Genomic DNA, 16064 nt, shown 5'->3' with positions numbered 1-16064 from the left:
AATCTAGAGAATGGATCACATAGCATACCTGCCTTTTCTTAAAGAATATGGGTAGCCTGTTCAGAGGCCCCAGAAGTACAAACCACAGTTTCCCAAATGCCATCAGTACATTCTGTTCTCACCCAACACATTTCAGCCTCCCTGGCAAAAATTTTCATTTAAGGAGCAGTGGATGACCACTATTTTTCATATGTACTCCTCTCCCTATGCCTTTCCTCCCCAGACAAGTTTTTTATATGATGTTTAGAATGAATTTCTTTTTTGTACTCTGAAAGCCAGCCTGTAAGTTGAATTCTTTGCTCTCATCCTAGTAAATCAAAATTCAAGTATTTGTATTTTTGTTGTGATCTCAGGAATATTTCTTGCCAAAACAACATTGTTCTTTGGGAGGAGTCTAAAACCACATGAAGTAAACTGCTCTTAATGTGTTGTTTGTATTTCTGGTTCAGATGTGGATGAGTGCCTTGATCCAGATAACTGTAAATTTGGGCAGTGTATCAACACAGATGGGTCTTTCCGCTGTGAATGTCCATATGGTTACATCCTACAGGAAACTCAATGTGTGGGTAAGTACAGCTGGTTCATCTTCCATTTTAAAGAATCTGCTGAGTTGTTAAGCATTAAAGACATAACGGAGATACATTATTCTAACATAGAGTTTCCATCCCTGCTGATGTTCAAAACCTGACTAGGCAGGGGCTGTGCAACCTGTTCCAAGTAGGTCTTCCACTGGATGGGGGTTTGGCCAAGAAAACCTCCAGTGTTCTCAAATTATGACAGAATTCTGTGACTGTAATGCAGTAACTTAAGTGAGTTCTTGGATTTTGTATTATTTTTTTTTGGTTGCATATTGATGACATAGAGTTTTATACCTTATACTTGAGAATAACTGTGTATTCTTGCCTTGATTTAATTGCTTGCAGATACTGATGAATGTGCTGTTGGAAATCCGTGCGGAAATGGAACTTGCAGGAATGTAGTGGGAGGTTTTGAATGCACCTGTGTTGATGGATTTGAGCCTGGACCAATGATGACGTGTGAAGGTGAGACTCCTACATGTTAAGGACAGTCATTGCAGTTGTGTGCTGAAACAGTTTCCTGATTTCAGAAACAACTGACGAGAGTAAAGCAGCTTAAAAAGTAAAATACAGCCATTTGGAGCAATGTGTCTTTATCTGAAAAGGGAAAGCAAGTTCCTCCTTCCCGTACTCACCTTGAACTGAACCTTTTTCTTATTGGAGATTGGGTGAACAGGCTTTCAGGTGTTATCTACTAAACGACCGCCCAGAAGGGAGCATCTGGGAGTATGGTCTCTCCAGAACAGTCCCCAGAAATGCTGTTTACTGTTTCTATGGGTTTTGCTCACCTCCCAGATGGCCCTTGAGTAAAGAGAGACTGTCAGTGACTTCTGAAATGTTAAGCAAAGGTGAAAGTAGAAAATGGACTGCTTGTTTGTTGTTGTTTGTTTGTTTGTTTTATTTTGTTGTTGTTGTTTGTTTGTTTTTAAGGTAAGAAAGGGAGCAAACAGACAGTGTAAACACAGTACCATATAAAATTACTATGGTACCCCTACATTGAATATTTTTTGTACTTTGGTCTCTCATTTCAGACATAAAAAAGTGAAAGTGCACAAAGAAGGGAGGAATAAGGAAGATCAGGGTTATAGAAGGAGCACACAGAAAATTAGTTAGACTAGAATATTTCAGTGTGGTAAATATGATTAAATGATTTATATTTATAAAGCCACAACTGGTGAAGGTACCAGAACTAGAAGGAACATGTTAGACAAACCAAAGAAAACATTTTTGTATGCATAGTACTTATTTAAGTAGTGGAACTCTGCTGCAGAGCATTAGTGAAGCCTCAAGTATAAATTGATCCTGAAAGAGTTTGCACAAATTTGTGTGGTAATCCATCAATGGAAATTAAACTTGATAGTATGGATGTGGATTTTGGCTGTGGAAGTCCTTAAACTGGGAGGCTGTATCAGGGGAAAGATCTCTGCATACATGGTATGAGTTTTATTTTCAATACTCTTCCCCTCCCATTATAGTCAGAGAGAAGAATGTCCTAGGACATTCTGACACTGTCATCTGACCTGACACAGCTGTTCTTAAATTATCTGCCACAATCTAGTTGTTTGCAAGCTCATACAAAAGAACGCTTCTATCTTTATGTCAGCTCATGTTAGTTTTATATACAGTTAGAGCTTCATTCACTTCCCTGTGGAACTTGGTTCAAAGCTCAAATTGCAGAGGAGGAGTTAGCAAGTGCATAAACATTGTTATGTAGCAGTAATTAGTAGCCCAGAGCATATGTAAATGCACTTCAAAATCATGTTTCTAGTGAGAATATTGTTTTATGGAATTCAGTGTATGAAGAATTTGAAAATAACCAGTCATAAAAATTGAGCCTAGAAGCGGAAAAGATGCAATTTTAAGTTAGATGGTATTTTGGCAGCATAGATCTGGAAATTATTTCTATAGGCTGCTTGCTATTGAAGATATTGAAATTTCAGGTATCTTTTAAACATCCTAGCATGTCTGGTGCCTGCTTCTCTACAGAAATGAGTAGAAATGTGGGTCCTCAACAATTAAAATTTAGCCCTTGCTAAACGGAGTTCTGTGGTATTGCCGATAAATGAAGCCTACATGTTCAAGTCTGCTGCATATTGCAAAAGCATGTTTTCACTTCATGTGGCCTTTGCTGCTCTGAATCTAGATGTCAACGAGTGCATTCAGAACCCTCTGCTCTGTGCTTTCCGCTGTGTGAACACTTACGGATCCTATGAGTGCAAGTGCCCTGCGGGGTACGTTCTGCGAGAAGACCGGAGAATGTGCAGAGGTAAAACTCCTACCAGATTCTCACAGTTACAAGATAATGATTTTAAGTTCCTGCAGGGGTAGGGCCCTGACTCACTGCAGTAGTGGTACAGAGTTTTAATCTCAGGAACTAACTAAGTCAGAAGGAATTTGGGATGAAGTTCTATGGCTTGCAGTTTGCATTACACAGTTGATTGTATCAGCCCTATCCTGCCTGAAATCTTATACATCTACATAAAGTGAGGTCACTTCAGATGATATGGATTTGTCTTGCCCCAGTAAAAAGGGCATGTGGGAGAACTGAATTTGGTCTGTACTACATCTTGTATATAGTTTTGCATAATAAAAGTGTGTGTAGAATTTGATTAGAATTAAAATTCCAAAGTCAGCATTTACTATTGTGAATTTTCAGGAGCATCTATTTATACTATAATGTCTAAACCTTGTGTTTTAGATCAGGATGAGTGTGAAGAAGGCATTCACGACTGTGACTCAAAACAGATGGAGTGCAAAAACCTAATAGGTACCTATATGTGTATCTGTGGACCAGGTTATCAGCGCAGACCAGATGGGGAAGGCTGTGTAGGTAAGTGTGAAGCATTGAAGCTCTTGATACAGACAGTTCCTCAGCAGAGCAGATGATTTTGGATTTAACAAAGTATTAAAGAACCCAAGAGAAGAATTATGAAACTACTTGCGTAGTGGATCCACCAGTAGTGGATTGCGTAGTGGATCCACCAGTGCCATATGTGTCCCTTTACTGTTCAGGTGTTCACACATCTGGGCAGTAAGTAGGAAATTTGGATTTCCTACTTACTGCTGTGAGCTTGTTTATCTCTGTTAATGAGTGTAGATCCTGAATTAGTTTAAAACTTTGGATAGCATTAAGAAGTACAGCTATAACTGGGAACAGTTTTGAAAACCAGTGAGAAGTATGTTGCAGAGAAAATTTAGTAACAAAATATATAACGTTGTGAGCTGGTCAGCTCTTTTTCCTCTGAAAATTAAATAAAGAGAATTTTTATTTAAAAAAAAATATTTATGCAAGTTTAACAATGCAGAATGCCCAGCTTAAAAACTCCATGTAAACTTCTATAACCTGCTTCAATCCAGTAATAGACATGATTTTTCTCATATCATTTTGAAAACACAGATGAGAATGAATGTCAGACCAAACTTGGGATCTGTGAGAATGGCCGGTGTGTAAACACAGTGGGAGGTTACAGATGTGAATGCAATGAGGGATTCAGCGTCAGTGACAGCCAGAAAGAATGCCTTGGTAAGTCTAACAGTAACACCCTTATGAACAATCACTTCGATTGCAGAAATTCTGTTTTCTGGGAGTCACTTTATCTGTGGTTGTCAGGTGGTTTTTTTTGGCACTCAGAGGCGACCATTGGTTGAGGCTGTTTCACAGCTTAATGAGTTACTACATTTTGTGGAAGTACTCAGGAGCTTATACTTAGAAATGTAACAGTTAATAAACCTGTGTTTCAATTTACATTCCTTCTAGAAGGGGCCTTTTTAAGTAGGTGTCCTCTTGCAACTTCTTTGTTCACTTGCTAACTGCTTTGATTAGTCAGGTTGGGTTGGCTTGCTGTGCAAGCTGACTGTTCGGTGGTGTCAGTCAGCTTGGAATTGCTCTGCCTTTTCTTTAGTTCTGATTTTCAGCCAGCCCTTCTTGTCTGGGATCAAACTGAAGTGTATCTTTTTATGAGCATAATGTAACTTGTCTTCCACCTTTTGCTAAATTTCCTGTCTTCTTTGTTTCCCTTAGACATCGTGCTCTCTTTCTTACTGCTGGTAGTTTTTCACTCTCAGTTCCACAGTCCCAGGGTGAAGTATGCCCTTTCTTTTATATTTCTAACTAAATTCCTAATATCTCATGACCCTATGGAGGTCATCACCATTAGTATTCTCTGTGATGCATAATTTGTCTTCCAGACAACAGGGAAGGCTACTGCTTCACTGAAGTCTTACAAAGTATGTGTCAAATCGGATCAAGCAACAGGAACTCTGTCACCAAGTCTGAATGCTGCTGTGATGGTGGCCGAGGCTGGGGGCCAAACTGCGAGGTCTGCCCCTTCCCAGGCACTGTGGCCTTTAAGAAGCTTTGTCCTCATGGTCGAGGATATATGTCTAATGGAGCAGGTACCAATTTACCTATTAAACACCGTCTTATGCAATTTATTGAGTAGTATGTTAGAAAATCTTGCTTTTTGCATAGTTAAACATTGATTGACACACACTCAAATGGGAATTTGCATGCTCACATTTGTTTGTGCTGTAGGTACAGATTAAGAACTACTTGTGTACATGTAAGTAAAGTGATGTTTGATTTACGGAGGCTAATGTAGATCAATTCCAGTTGTTTTACTTACACTTAAAACTTGTTCATTGTGCTTGAAAGTTAGATTAATGATCCATTCCATATTTTTCTACTTAATATTTCTCCTTAATCTGGGCAATATTTCATTATTTTATGTGTTTTTTTTTTTTTTTTTTTTTTTTTAATGTAGGGACTTTTTAATGTCAGATTGCAAGAATCTACTAGAACTTTACAAACTTTACAAAATCAGCTCTTCATGGTGTTCTCTTGTGAACTAACCTTCATTTAACTGCAGATATTGATGAGTGCAAGGTTATTCATGATGTCTGCCGTAATGGGGAATGCATTAATGAAAGGGGATCTTACCGTTGTCATTGCAACCTGGGCTACACTACAGACATAACTGGCACTCTTTGCATAGGTGGGTTTTTCATTATGCGGTATGTATATAAAATTTATTATGCTGTATACATATAAAGTTTATATACAAGGCATGGCTTGTGGAAGGAAATACAAAAACTTGAAAAAATGAGGAAATTAAAATGTCTTTCCTTATGAGGTTTGGAGCATTTCAAAAAGCATCATGAATGTTGTTTGTCACAGTGGAGATATGTTTTTGCTTATTTTAGACCTGAATGAATGTAACGAGTCCCCCAAACCTTGCAATTTCATCTGCAAAAACACAGAGGGGAGCTTCCAGTGTTCATGTCCAAAAGGGTACATCCTTCAAGAAGATGGGAGAAGCTGCAAAGGTATATAAAAAAAAAAAAAAAAACAAACACAAAACCTGCAGAAATTCATACCAATCCAAAAACATTTAAATGGTGTAAATAGCTTGTGCAGAATGGAGCTGGTGTTTCAGGTACTTTTTGTTAACTTGGATGAACATTGGAACCACAGGCATTTTGCAGGTTGGTAGTAGTCAGTCTTTAAAGACTTCTGAACCAATGATATAAATGATTGGTCTTATGTTGGTAAGCATATTGATTTAAGCCATGTTTTTCAATGATAAATATATCTTTATGACTGCTAATTATAATAATTCTAATGATCTGCAGTTCAAAGATGGATGTGGTTTGCAGTGCATTGTCTAGCATCAACAGAGTTTTAACCAACCACCTCTGCAGCAGGCTGAATAGGGGACAATGTTGCAGGAGAGATTTTGAAATGCTCATTATATTTTAATTTATTTCTGTATCTTGTTACCAAAGCTCTGACTGAAACCACACAAGTTTGAGCAGCAATTCTAAACTTGGCGTGGGAAATGACAGTATACTTTGTCATTAGTATTTAAATATTTCTTTTGGAGTTATAGCAGGCTTCAGTGCAATACTTTTGTGCAATCATTTTGCAATCTGCCACTGCTTTTGATCAAGACTGTGACTTTGCATTTGTTGACTGTATCTAGAGCAGGCATTTAACATATAATAGCACCTTTCAGGCAGATGAGAGTGGTGTCTGTAGTCCTGCATTATCGCAAATATTAGCATAGCTCTGAAATCCCATCATAACATGTGGGGTTCCGCGTAAGAGGTACTGGAAGCCAGCTTGAAAAGTGAGGTGTGGATTCAAAAGCCTTTATTTGATACTTTATTTATTTGCAATCTCTTCTAAGTCCAACTGAACTGTCACATCCTTGCCAGGGAACATAAATGAAAGATATTTGCTTGTTTTTTAGATCTTGATGAATGTGCTACAAAGCAGCACAACTGCCAGTTCCTTTGTGTCAACACTATTGGGGGTTTTACTTGTAAATGTCCTCCTGGATTCACTCAGCACCATACAGCCTGCATTGGTAAGTAATGTGAGAATGTAGACACAGATTTGGGATTTCTTACTGTTTCTTATTCCAGAAGCAAAGTAGCAAGAAGACGAAATAAGCTTCCTGGGAAACCAAATGGAAACAGGCCAGATTCTGATCCCAGGCCCACAGAACAGAGGTGGAGGTCCTCCCTACCTTCCTTTGTTTTCTTAAACCATGTCTTTGAATTTTGCACTTGTGGGAGAACTAGACAGTAAGACCACTGATTTGTAATTTTTGCCTTACCCTTTCTTACCCAAGGAGCAATAAAAATTAAAAATCAGTTCTTTTCCTGTAGTTAATTGCAGGCCCACATTAGACATCACGTTGAGGCTCCTTTAAAAAATAAGCATGAAACATTTGTTTCTATAGTCCTCCTTTAAATAGTTACACATTAGGTCCGTGGAAATGCCTCATGTCAAAGTAACATTTAGGCTTTGTTTTCCTTCAGATAATAATGAATGTGCTACTGAAATCAACCTGTGTGGGGCGAAGGGTATTTGCCAGAATACACCAGGAAGTTTTGTTTGTGAATGTCAACGTGGCTTCTCACTAGATCAAACTGGGCTTAGCTGTGAAGGTAGGTACAACACATTTAACTTGATCTTGTCTTGTTTTCCTTCATCTTCTTTTATCCTACTATTATCCAAGGAGGGACATACAGAGTAAGCACCAAAACCTACAGGGTAAGCATGTGCAGACTGAAGAGAGGGTGGGGTATCCAAGTTTATAACAATTTCCCCTAATGGGCCTGAATAAATAGATATATTGCAGGATGCTAGAGAGCTGATATCTTCTGAGGAGACTTCAATTTAGTCTGGAATGTTTTAGTTTAAGAACCATAAGTTCAGTGAACTTCTGTTGAATCCTGCCTGGATTTCTGAGGGGCTCACCAAGGACAGGAAGTCTTGCATCTCCAAGGTGACCTGCTGAGAAGAGTTCAAGGGCTGGTGGCTATATTTCTCTGGGTCCCTCGAGCCTTTTACAGGAACAGGGTTTTGTTTGCTTTGAAAAAAGATATCCTGGGATTTCTGGGTTTGCTTAGGGAAAAGCAAGGAATTCTTTGCTGTGGAGATTAGGACCCTTAGGAAGGCCTTGTTGGTCTCACATACAAATGGCTTTCTTCTCTCTGCTCAACAGCAGAATGCAGTAGCTATGAAAATTGTGGCTGTATTTAATCTTTGGGTGGTTTTCTGCCCTAATTTACTTGATGTGGAGCTACAAACCCAAACCTGAAAGGCCTGAAGTGAGTTCGTGTGCTGGTCAGGGTTTTTGGAAGATCCTTGAATATACCTATACATACACACAATTATTTGTAACACACTTTTCAAATACAGAATAATTTGAGCTTTTCTCCCATAATTCAGAATGTATCTCACCTTTTTAGATGTTGATGAATGTGATGGAAACCACCGGTGTCAGCATGGCTGCCAAAATATAATTGGAGGATACAGGTGTAGCTGTCCGCAAGGATATCTCCAGCATTACCAATGGAACCAATGTGTTGGCAAGTCACTTTTTAAAATTCATACATAGAAATGCATGTTACCTTTGTTAGCAGCATGTGAAGGGCAGTAGGACATTGAATGGGCCTCATACAAGTTCATCTTATGTAGGTAGCTGGAGATGTGTTTGACCTCTTTGAGAACAAAGAGCTCTGTAACTCTTTGTTTGGCTTTCTTTGCTTTCAGAAACATAAAAATGCCGTAGCTTGTTAGCACTGTGGTGCTCTAGGGAGGTCTCTGCTTCTCATTATGCTTACCAAAATTCCTGACATTTTATGCAGCCCTTGCTGTGATGTTTGCTTGCTTGTGCTCCAGCACTTAATGCCTATTACATACAAAAGAACAAGCGGGGAGTACAAACATAGGGTGGCCTTGAATAATAATTAAATTAGCAGAGCTTAGGGTCAAATTAGAATCTAATAATTGTCATGAGAAAAAAAAATATCAAATAAGCCTGTAATAAAGAACCTGCATTTTTAGTACTACTGATTCTGACTGTTGGAGGACATTGTGGAATGTGAAAAAGTGCAGCTTTTTAGTTTTGCAAGTCATCTTTGCTGTTTCGACGTCTTCTTGGGTGACAGCATTTAACTACGTGTATTTCCAGCCTGGTTTCCAGACCAGGCCCACGCTTTTATTCTGTTTTTTGAGACTATTGACTACTGTTTAGATTTCATACAAGGATTATCGGTTTCAAAATGCAAAGACAGAAGGGCTTCAACCTTTGTGCAACAAATACTAATCACCAGACTTCACTAGGGAAAGTTAGGTTGGGTGCCACAAATGGGGACAGACTTGGCTAGTACTTCCACCTTCTTGGACACAGGGTAGTCCAGGCAGAAACCCAGCATTGTAGGGCAAGAGGTTTGGTTTCCTTGTGTGCTCATGGCACCTCTCCTTCCTGCTGGAGCTGAGCGTGACAGAGCTGCATGTGTTGGAGCACAGAGCACCAGAGAGGAAGGCTGGCACCTGATGGCACAGCTAGCACAGAGTCCAAGGCTCCTGTACTTTTTTTTTTTCCTTTTTACATGTTTTTTTTCTTCCACCGGTCACCCAAAATACTGGAACAAGAGTTGGTAGTGTCCACACTCCAGCTGTTGTAGAGTATGTCTTTTGGTGCAGCAACACTCTGTGGCACAAACAAGTGCTTATGGTGTGCTTCATTGCCATGGATTCAGCTGTGTTAGGTATGATATTGAGACATCACTCTACCTTAATGTCAAAGCTCCTCTGAGCTTTGGTGATACAGAATGCAGCCCCAGGTTGCAATATATTGAGTTTTCCACATGTTCAAATCATAACATCTGTAATTATATGTGCTTAAAATACTTATCAAGATCTCCTGCGCATATCACAGGGGAAAAATTCATGTAATAGGTTTTTCTGTGACACTTCTTTCCTATTACTTGGCAATCCCACTTCTGCAAACAGTTTGTGTCTTTTTAAATTTATTTAATAAAGTATTCAGGGACTTCTGATGTTGCTGCAACACAGACTTAGATAATCACTGAAGAATGCTTTGGTTCCTCCCATGCCTCGTGCTGTGTGTGACTGCATTCTCTGCTCAGGCAGTTCTGTAATCACACTGCAAAAAGTAAAGGCACTGCTTTTAAACAAAGAAAGAACAGCCACATTGTTTGGGAAGAGACAATGATGCTCTGAATTAGTACTTCCATCTCATGTGGATGCTCAGGTCAGAAATGCTGCTCTGGGCTTGATGTTTTTATCTATGCAGTGTCCAGATGACATTTCTTATGCATGTGTACACGCACACAAGCATGTGCAGTTGCTTTATCACAGAAAATGGAGAACAATAGCATTCAGAACATTTCAAAGTGATTTTGCCACATCAGAGAAAACATTCAGACCAACTGCATTTAACAAATCATCCATTTACAGTAAGCAAGCCTGAGCCGACCTCAAGCTCCTACAGTGCCACACTTGGAAAATTTGGAAAAGTGTTGTCTCACTGTGGCAGTCCTTTGTATCTTCAGCTGCTTTTATTTTTACTTTACTACTAGTTCCTGCACTTCACCTGTACTTAACTGCATGTAAGGAGGGATTTTCAGTGCCTGGAAAAGGTGTCAGAGCCCAATTCCCTACTCTTCCCTTTAATGCTGAATAGATTATCAGCATGTGATTACTAGACCAGAGTGTCACCTGTACAATGTTTTATCCTTCTCAATTGTTTCTGGAACAAAAAAGTTCCCTCCTCTGCTTCTCCACTCAGCACCAGCTGACGTGGCATGAAGCATCTAGAGCAGCCCAGCTGTTGGGTTGTGTGGCTGTAGTCAGGGTGAGGCCGAGCCCTGTCCTCCCTTCCTTTCTGCACATCTCACGGGGCAGCAGGTTTAGCAAGTCGAGCACAGCCTTTCTGAAGGGGTAGCTTGGGCTGGGCCTGAGAAACAGTTAACATAGTATGTTCTGCTTCCTTTCCAGATGAAAATGAATGTCTCAGTGCACACATTTGTGGAGGAGCATCTTGCCACAATACTTTGGGAAGCTATAAATGTATGTGCCCTACCGGATTTCAGTATGAACAGTTTAGTGGAGGTTGCCAAGATATCAATGAATGCGGTTCTGCACAAGCCCCATGCAGTTATGGTTGTTCAAATACTGAAGGTGGCTATGTCTGTGGATGTCCACCTGGTTACTTCAGAATAGGACAAGGGTAAGGGATTCTCATTTTAACCTAACAGACATAAAGGAGACATAACTCACTCCCTTCTCTGTGGTGTGGCGCAGCAGAACCAGCGGGTTGTCACCACTGAAAGGTCGACGGGGTCGTGGAGGTGTTCAGGAGACGGATCCACCTGCCTGTTTTAGAGATGGGGGAGGGGAGAGCTAACAGAGAGAAGGAAGCTGTATGGGTTTAGTGTTTAAGGAAATTTCTCACAATTACAAAGTTCAATAATCTCTTTTAAACTACTGTTTTCACCTCTCTCCTACGTAGCCCAGCAGCTAGACAAGCTACCTGAGCTTGCCCCTTGGAAGCTCACACCTCTCACCATGATTTGTGGTGTACACTTGTCTCTTTAAAAACAAACAAGCCCACCCCATCCCCCTCCAAATCCAAAGACAAATGATATTATACAGGAGGTTTCACCCACTGATTGGAACAACAATTTTGTGTGCTCTTATATTCCTGCATGTTCCATATTCTTATCTGTGTTCCATATTAATTATTTTTTAAATAAATGTTTCCCTTATCAAGGAAACCAATTTTCACTTGCCCCAGTGGGAGTGTTAGGGCTGTGCATCATGTAGGACCAAGCACTCAAATGCAGAAAGACTGTGGCTTAAATTTTAGAGGTGACTCAAAGTTCGGGATACTCAGTTGGCCTGGAAGACCCCAATTCTCAGATTTTTCAGCACTTTCTGAAAATTGGTCTGTTTTAATGTGTTTCAGGTTGGGTGACAGAAATAACTAAGAACTTCTCGGAGCCTAAACCTGAGTTTTTAAAACTGTTTAATATTGGCAGGTCTCTCTTAGGCAAAGCCTCTTGGAGACAGAGTCTTGAAATCAAAGAGGCAGTTGCACTGTGATTCATTGAGATTTTTGCCTGTTGAATTCAGCAGAAAATTTTTCTGGGAAATGAGTGCAACATAATTGCTTATTATTTGCATTCGCAGTCCCCAAATTTAGCTTTTGATAAGATATGTCTCTCACTATAATTAATTTTGGATTTCTTCCTTCCTCAGACACTGTGTTTCTGGAGTGGGGCTAGGCAAAGGTCAAGGACAAGAACTTTCACTCAGTGGAGAAGTAGATGACAACTCTCTCTCTCCAGAAGCTTGCTATGAATGTAAAATCAATGGCTATCCCAAGAGAGGAAGGAAGCGCAGAAGCACTAATGAAACTGCAAATGAAGCAGAGGTAATTGACCCTTTTCAGGGGGAAGGGGTTTGGTGTTATCTCGTGAAAAGCAATCTTAGAAGGACTTGGGCCAAGAAACAATCCCACAAGAAAAAAATATACCCCAAATTAGACCAAAGAGCTGGTTTTGGACTACAGGTGTCTGGGGGGGGAGGCTGTTCTGAAATTGTTCACTGTCACTAGACTAAGGTCATCTTCTGCAACCCTCATCTTTACCTGTCACGTCAAACAGTAAAACAACCCACCCAGCTATCTATAGAGGTTAATGCACTCCCCAGCAAAGCAGGCTCTTGATGTTAGAGGATGGCAGATAGGTAAAAAAAAAATAATAATAATAATAATAAAAAAATAAAAAAAATGTGTGTGACCTTGTGGCCAGGAAGGCAGCACTGTTGTTCAGGGTGAGGACCCCACCTAGCAGGACCTGTCACCACAGGCCTTCCTGGGGCTTGTCCACACCCTTGCAGTCACTCAGGCTGGGCTGCCAGCCCACGAATGAAGCTGTCAACGGGGTCACTCGTGGTGCTCACTGCTTGTCCCAGTGGAAAGACAGGAGGCTGAGCTTCAACTGCCATCACTAGGAAGTCCCTGGGGACAGTGGCAGTTTCCATTTGCCTCTGAGTGGGTAACTGTGTGTCAGTAAAATGCTTAAAATCTATTGTGCTCACCCAGCTGTACTCTTTCCTGTCTGTTTTCATTGTTTTTTTTTAGCAACCAAAAGTTAGTGAGTGGTTTCAATGCCCACATTTATATCTGGGTGAAAACTGGTCTGCTGTGTGACAAGTGACGTGTGTTGTCTTTATATGAAGAACAAGCACCCTTTTTCATTCATCCTGTATGGAGATATTTTTCTTTAGTTCTTAGAAAACATTTCTCAAAACGGGATTAAAGTAACTCCCCCAGCTGGGGTTTGTTCTGAATTGATCACAGCAGTGAAACAATATGGCGGAGGTGGTTGTAATGCTGTTTGTTCTTCAGCTGTGCTTGCGGCACAAGTGTCCAAAGTCTGCCTGCTCCCAGCACCACCCCTCCCACTGTGAGTGCAGAAGTTGTGGCAGAGGCATGGTCCTACAATGTGTCATGTTACTGTAATCTCTCTTGAGCAAAACTCCCTGCATTACCTAAGGAGTGCCACGTTGGCTTATTTTAACTTCTTGTAATATAAGGTCAGAAATTTCTGCTTGAGTCATACAGTGCAGTGTCCCACTCAGGTCACTAGACTTAAACCTTGTTCACACTAATTATACTTAGACTTTACAAACAGTAAACAGCTTGCAGAAGTGTTCACAGTCATTGGACGTCCCAGTTCTTCATCCTTTCTGTGGTGACAATGACGTTAAAGGTGATGGGACCTGCCCTGATCTGGCCAGAGAAGCAGCAGGTCATGGCAGGTCTTAACTGTGTAGGAAAAAGTATGTGTCTGTGTATGCAAATGCGTGCATTCCATTCAAAATATAACCAAGAGACTCTGCACACTCTTGTAAAATGATGTCACACCATCACTACCCTGAGCTGTTGTGTGTACTCTGTTCGTGTGTGTATGCCGAAGAGCATATTTTCCACATGTGAATACAGAGGATTTGGGAGCCAGCGAGCCATTTCCATTAAGTGCTCAGTGAGTGGCTCTCTGCTAACATGGGAAGGCAGGAGAGTGCTTTTGCCCTGAAGAGTGGATACGTGACTGTACTTTATTCTGACCACTCCTAAGACACCAAGAGTGGTTTAGACAGATGATGTTACAGAATGTCCTTTTAAAAGTTATTTCATTAGTAACAGATGCACTGGGCAAGAACTACGCACACAGGCACCTGTGAAACATTGACAAAGCCGACTAACATTGTTTGTTCTTGTGCAGGATCAGCAAGAGCCGGAGCCCCCGATCAGCCTTGCCAGCTGGGATATTGAGAAAGCAGCAGTCTTTTCTATCAACATCTCTGATCTCAGTAACAAAGATCGCATCCTGAAACTGCTTCCTGCCCTCACAACACTGACAAACCATAACCGATATTTAATTGACTCCGGAAATGAAGATGGTTTCTTTAGAATCAATAAGAAGGACGGGATAAGTTACCTTCATTTCACAAAGAAGAAGCCAGTGCCTGGAAACTATTCATTACAAATCACTAGTATTCCACTCTATAAAAAGAAGGAACTTAACCAGCTTGAAGAGAAACATGACAAAGACTACCTCAGTGGTGAGCTGGGAGATAATCTGAAAATGAAAATTCAGATATCGCTTCATTAATTCATCAACCAAAGACCAAATAATTAAACCAAAGATAGATAGGTAGGAATGAATATTCCTCCCAATCAGATTCTCCATATCATAGGTACATGAGTACATTTGTATGAATGAGCACTATTATATTATTACATAAACAAGGTACAGGATGAATACCCTAGCTCAAAACAACCACTTTCTCAGGCTTTTAACTGTAGCTGAGCTACCTTGATATGTTGAATCTTGAAAACTGGGACTTTAACCATTGGAAGTTGGCCACTGATGCTGAGACACATCATCATTTCAGCAGAGGTACAAGAATGTGCTTTCAACTGATGGACAGCTCTATTTTTGTAATTCTTAAACTTTGCTTCTCCAACTACAACTTACTAGGTCAGCCATTTATGATATCCATTTGGTGCTAGTAAATTTTCAACCTAGATTTATAAATGCACTGTAATATTTACACAACTTAGAAGCCAAAATTGCCATTATTCAGTCTAAATACTTCAATCAACCAAAGTTAGCTCAGTAGTTTATTTCAGTTATGCCTATAATACATTACATGTAAATTAAGTGTGTGTATACTGTAATCATGTTATTTTTATCAATGAAGCATTTGTAAACTAGATTAATAATACCCTTAATGTGAGGGTTTGTAATGGTGCTTATAAGACCAACTACTTGTTAACTGTATACACAAACCTGATGATAAAGTTTCTGTGACTTGCCAAAATGCACTGAGGTCAGTAGGGACCATTAAACATTCTCAAAAGTCAGATGACAATCAGTGCCATCCTACACCATGACATTATGTAATGTGTTAAGAGTACCCATAGTCATTCATATCAACAAGGGTTCAATGTCATAAATGTCACAATAAAACAGTTTTTTTTTTAGTTTATTCTGTGGCCTTGTGTTCTTGCTAAAAGTATGATAAACTGAGTTCTTATGTTTCAGACATTTTTGGTAGGGTTGGTTGTGTATCTGTGCACAGGTGATTTCTTCTTGAAGGCATGGTGCTGTCATTTGTTCATTCTTCATGCAAACGAAGAACTGAAGAAATACAGAAACCTTCACAAATCTAAGCAGCAGTGGAACTCTGTAAAATAATTGTGTGGCTCCAAAAAGTGCGTTAGAACACTTCCAATGACTTGATGTGAATAATCCTGTCAATCAGTAACTTGATTGCCAAAACGTGCAGAAGTGGATGTTAAATCATTATACAAAATAAAATAAAATAAATAAATAAATAAATAAAACAAAGTTGTTTGCTAAAACTGCTTTAACTTGTTTAAAATATTCCATTCTTTTACCCCCACTTCAACAGCTGTTGTCAAATGATCCAAGACTGATTGCAAAAGGGATAATCCAATACCAAAAGCAACCACTAGTTGTAGGTGGGCTTTAATAACAAAGGAATTTTTCAGTGATGCCCATGTTCTTGTATATGCAAGTGCTGTGATGCATCTTTTAACAGCAGCAGGATGTTCTACTGAGGTTTGATGC

General features: G+C 39.9%; 1 protein-coding gene across 2 annotated transcripts in view; it reads left to right on the top strand.

Annotated features, from left to right (window-relative positions):
- The window catches only part of FBN1 (fibrillin 1), a gene marked incomplete at its 5' end in the record, with an annotated part of 158196 nt that extends 142525 nt beyond the window's left edge, over positions 1–15671 (top strand). Inside the window, 14 exons of one of the 2 annotated variants that reach the window (XM_084293696.1) lie at positions 450–566; positions 924–1043; positions 2722–2844; positions 3277–3408; positions 3976–4101; positions 4767–4973; positions 5447–5572; positions 5781–5903; positions 6830–6946; positions 7404–7532; positions 8340–8459; positions 10897–11128; positions 12160–12334; positions 14196–15671. In XM_084293696.1, coding sequence (XP_084149822.1) covers positions 450–566; positions 924–1043; positions 2722–2844; positions 3277–3408; positions 3976–4101; positions 4767–4973; positions 5447–5572; positions 5781–5903; positions 6830–6946; positions 7404–7532; positions 8340–8459; positions 10897–11128; positions 12160–12334; positions 14196–14579 — 2231 coding nt within the window. In that variant the 3' untranslated portion in view covers positions 14580–15671. Of the gene's footprint in view, positions 1–449; positions 567–923; positions 1044–2721; positions 2845–3276; positions 3409–3975; positions 4102–4766; positions 4974–5446; positions 5573–5780; positions 5904–6829; positions 6947–7403; positions 7533–8339; positions 8460–10896; positions 11129–12159; positions 12335–14189 lie in introns of both variants that reach the window. The other variant, XM_084293695.1, reaches the window with a different exon arrangement.
- Between the last annotated feature and the right edge of the window lie 393 nt (positions 15672–16064).

Source organism: Netta rufina (genome assembly GCF_964035555.1).
Source record: "Netta rufina genome assembly, chromosome: 11".
Classification (NCBI taxonomy): Eukaryota; Metazoa; Chordata; class Aves; order Anseriformes; family Anatidae; genus Netta; species Netta rufina.
The sequence above is the reverse complement of the archived record's forward strand: the minus strand, read 5'-3'. Positions and strand labels throughout refer to the sequence as shown.